General features: G+C 37.9%; 1 protein-coding gene across 1 annotated transcript; it reads right to left on the bottom strand.

Moving 5' to 3' along the window:
* Window positions 1–258: 258 nt before the first annotated feature.
* On the bottom strand, window positions 259–1,529 carry LOC120281033 (probable WRKY transcription factor 27; the record flags this gene model as incomplete). Its single annotated transcript, XM_039287979.1, has 3 exons — window positions 259–765; window positions 873–987; window positions 1,115–1,529. Coding segments are annotated over 3 exons (867 nt in total), but the record flags the coding sequence as incomplete, so codon positions are not given.
* Between the last annotated feature and the right edge of the window lie 440 nt (window positions 1,530–1,969).

The following is a 1,969-nucleotide window of genomic DNA, read 5'->3' as shown; positions in this document are numbered from 1 at the left end:
TATTTGGCTTAGTCTTGCTACCCATCAACGTTGACCATGTGCACAAATGTCAATCTCAGCCCTTTTAAAAGAAAAGAAAAAAAACACTAAAAAAATAAATAAAAGAAATACTAAAAAAAAAGAGAGAGAGAACATATCACAAAGCTTTTTCAAGTATAAGACAAACTAAAGAGAATCCCAAAAGCAATAAACTTCACAAAATTACAGCCTTTCTCATCCAGACACTCACAGAGATATAGAGATAACTTTAACTTTTTAATTTTTTTCTCTATATTTTTTTCTTTTAATCTAATTAAAAAAACAAAAAAACGAACGGTGGAGATTTCTTTGATAAGAAAAGAAGTCAACGGACCAGATTAACTCTCCTTCCTCCACCTCTCTTTCTCTCATCTCTTCCTCTCCGGCGCCACCGCCGGCGGCGGCGGCCATCATCTCTCTTCATCCACCCCCAAAAACAGAAGCTCATCATCTCCAACAACCTCCATATCCTCAACCACAAGCTCCTCTTCCTCCTCCTCTTCCATGTTAACAGTCAAAGGAGTAGTAGGAGAAGACAGTGGACTAGTCTGTTGACTCTCCGGCGCTACTCCGGTCATGTTAGACACCTTAGAACGTGTACTTCCGGCGAGAGAGTTCCGGTGAGTCGGCGCAGGGTGGTTGTGCTCCGCCGTGTAAGTAACAACCAGCACTCCCGGATCTCCTCTACTTCTCTCCACTTGCTTTCTTGCCATGCATCCCTTTGAACTACTACATCTATAATACCCTCTGTTTTATCAAACCAACCTCTCCATTAGAGTTTCAAAAACACCTTAAAAATATATAAATAAATAAATAAATATAAAGAAAAAGGTGATATATATATATATATATACCTTGGATATGGAGATCCTTTGATGGGTTTTTGGCCATATTTTCTCCAAGCCCAAATATCAGAGCCTAAACCATCAGCAGGGACATGGCAAACCACCTTTTTTTGTTGGTTTTTCTGCAGATATATATATATATATATATATATATATATATATATATATATATATATATATATATATAATAAAAATTATGAGAGAACAAAAAAATAAAAATAAAAAAATAATGATTTTGATTTATTAAGTACCTTCTCTTTGAGCGAGGGAGGGTTTGAGAGATGATGGTTTTGGGTTTTGGAGGGGTTGGAGTTTGGAGAAGAAGGGGTTGCAGAGGTCTTGGAGTTCATATTGGAGAATGGTGGACGTTTCCTGATGAGGAGGGGAAACAGGGAAGAGGAGATGGGAAACGAGGTGGAGGTGATGGTGGTTGTTTGATGGGAAACGAGGTGGTGGTGGTGGTGGTGGTGGTGGTGCAGCTTCGGACGACGAGCGTCGAGACCCCAGTCGTCGTCGCCGGAGGACATGGGGATGGTGGTGATTGTGTCTTGGGATTTGTGATGTGATGAGATCTAGCCGTTGAGAGTGGCGCTGACTTTTTGCTTGTGGAAAGAAAGAGAGAGAGAGAGAGAGAGAGAGAGGGGATGAGTTTGGTGGGTTGGAGATTTATAGAGGGAATGGTGGGGGAGCATTGGATCCCTTGGAAACCATCTTCTTGGGTTTTGGGTTACCCTTTGACTTATTTGTTGTCAAAGTTTAAAAAGTCAACGTGTTGTGTGACACGTGGAAGTTCATGTGTTGTTTTCACTTGTGTTGTGGTGATGCTATGCGTGTTGTGTGGCACGTGAGGGATTTAAGTTTTTACCAAACGCGAAAAGTACACTAATATGAGATAAACCTAATAAATATTTATATTTTTTTACTTTGGGTAAAGTTTAGAGTTAGATTTTTTTAGTTCTTCTTAAAATAAATATTTTATATTAATTATGATCAATTTTAAATTAATTAGTTAGTTGATTGATTAATTAACTTTTTCCCTTTTAGATGATAAAAAAAGTAGAAGATAATTTGGTATCTTTTGTAAATAAATTAACGAATAAAAAAAT

The sequence above is a fragment of the Dioscorea cayenensis genome, chromosome 17 (genome assembly GCF_009730915.1).
Source record: "Dioscorea cayenensis subsp. rotundata cultivar TDr96_F1 chromosome 17, TDr96_F1_v2_PseudoChromosome.rev07_lg8_w22 25.fasta, whole genome shotgun sequence".
Lineage (NCBI taxonomy): Eukaryota > Viridiplantae > Streptophyta > Magnoliopsida > Dioscoreales > Dioscoreaceae > Dioscorea > Dioscorea cayenensis.
The sequence above is the reverse complement of the archived record's forward strand: the minus strand, read 5'-3'. Positions and strand labels throughout refer to the sequence as shown.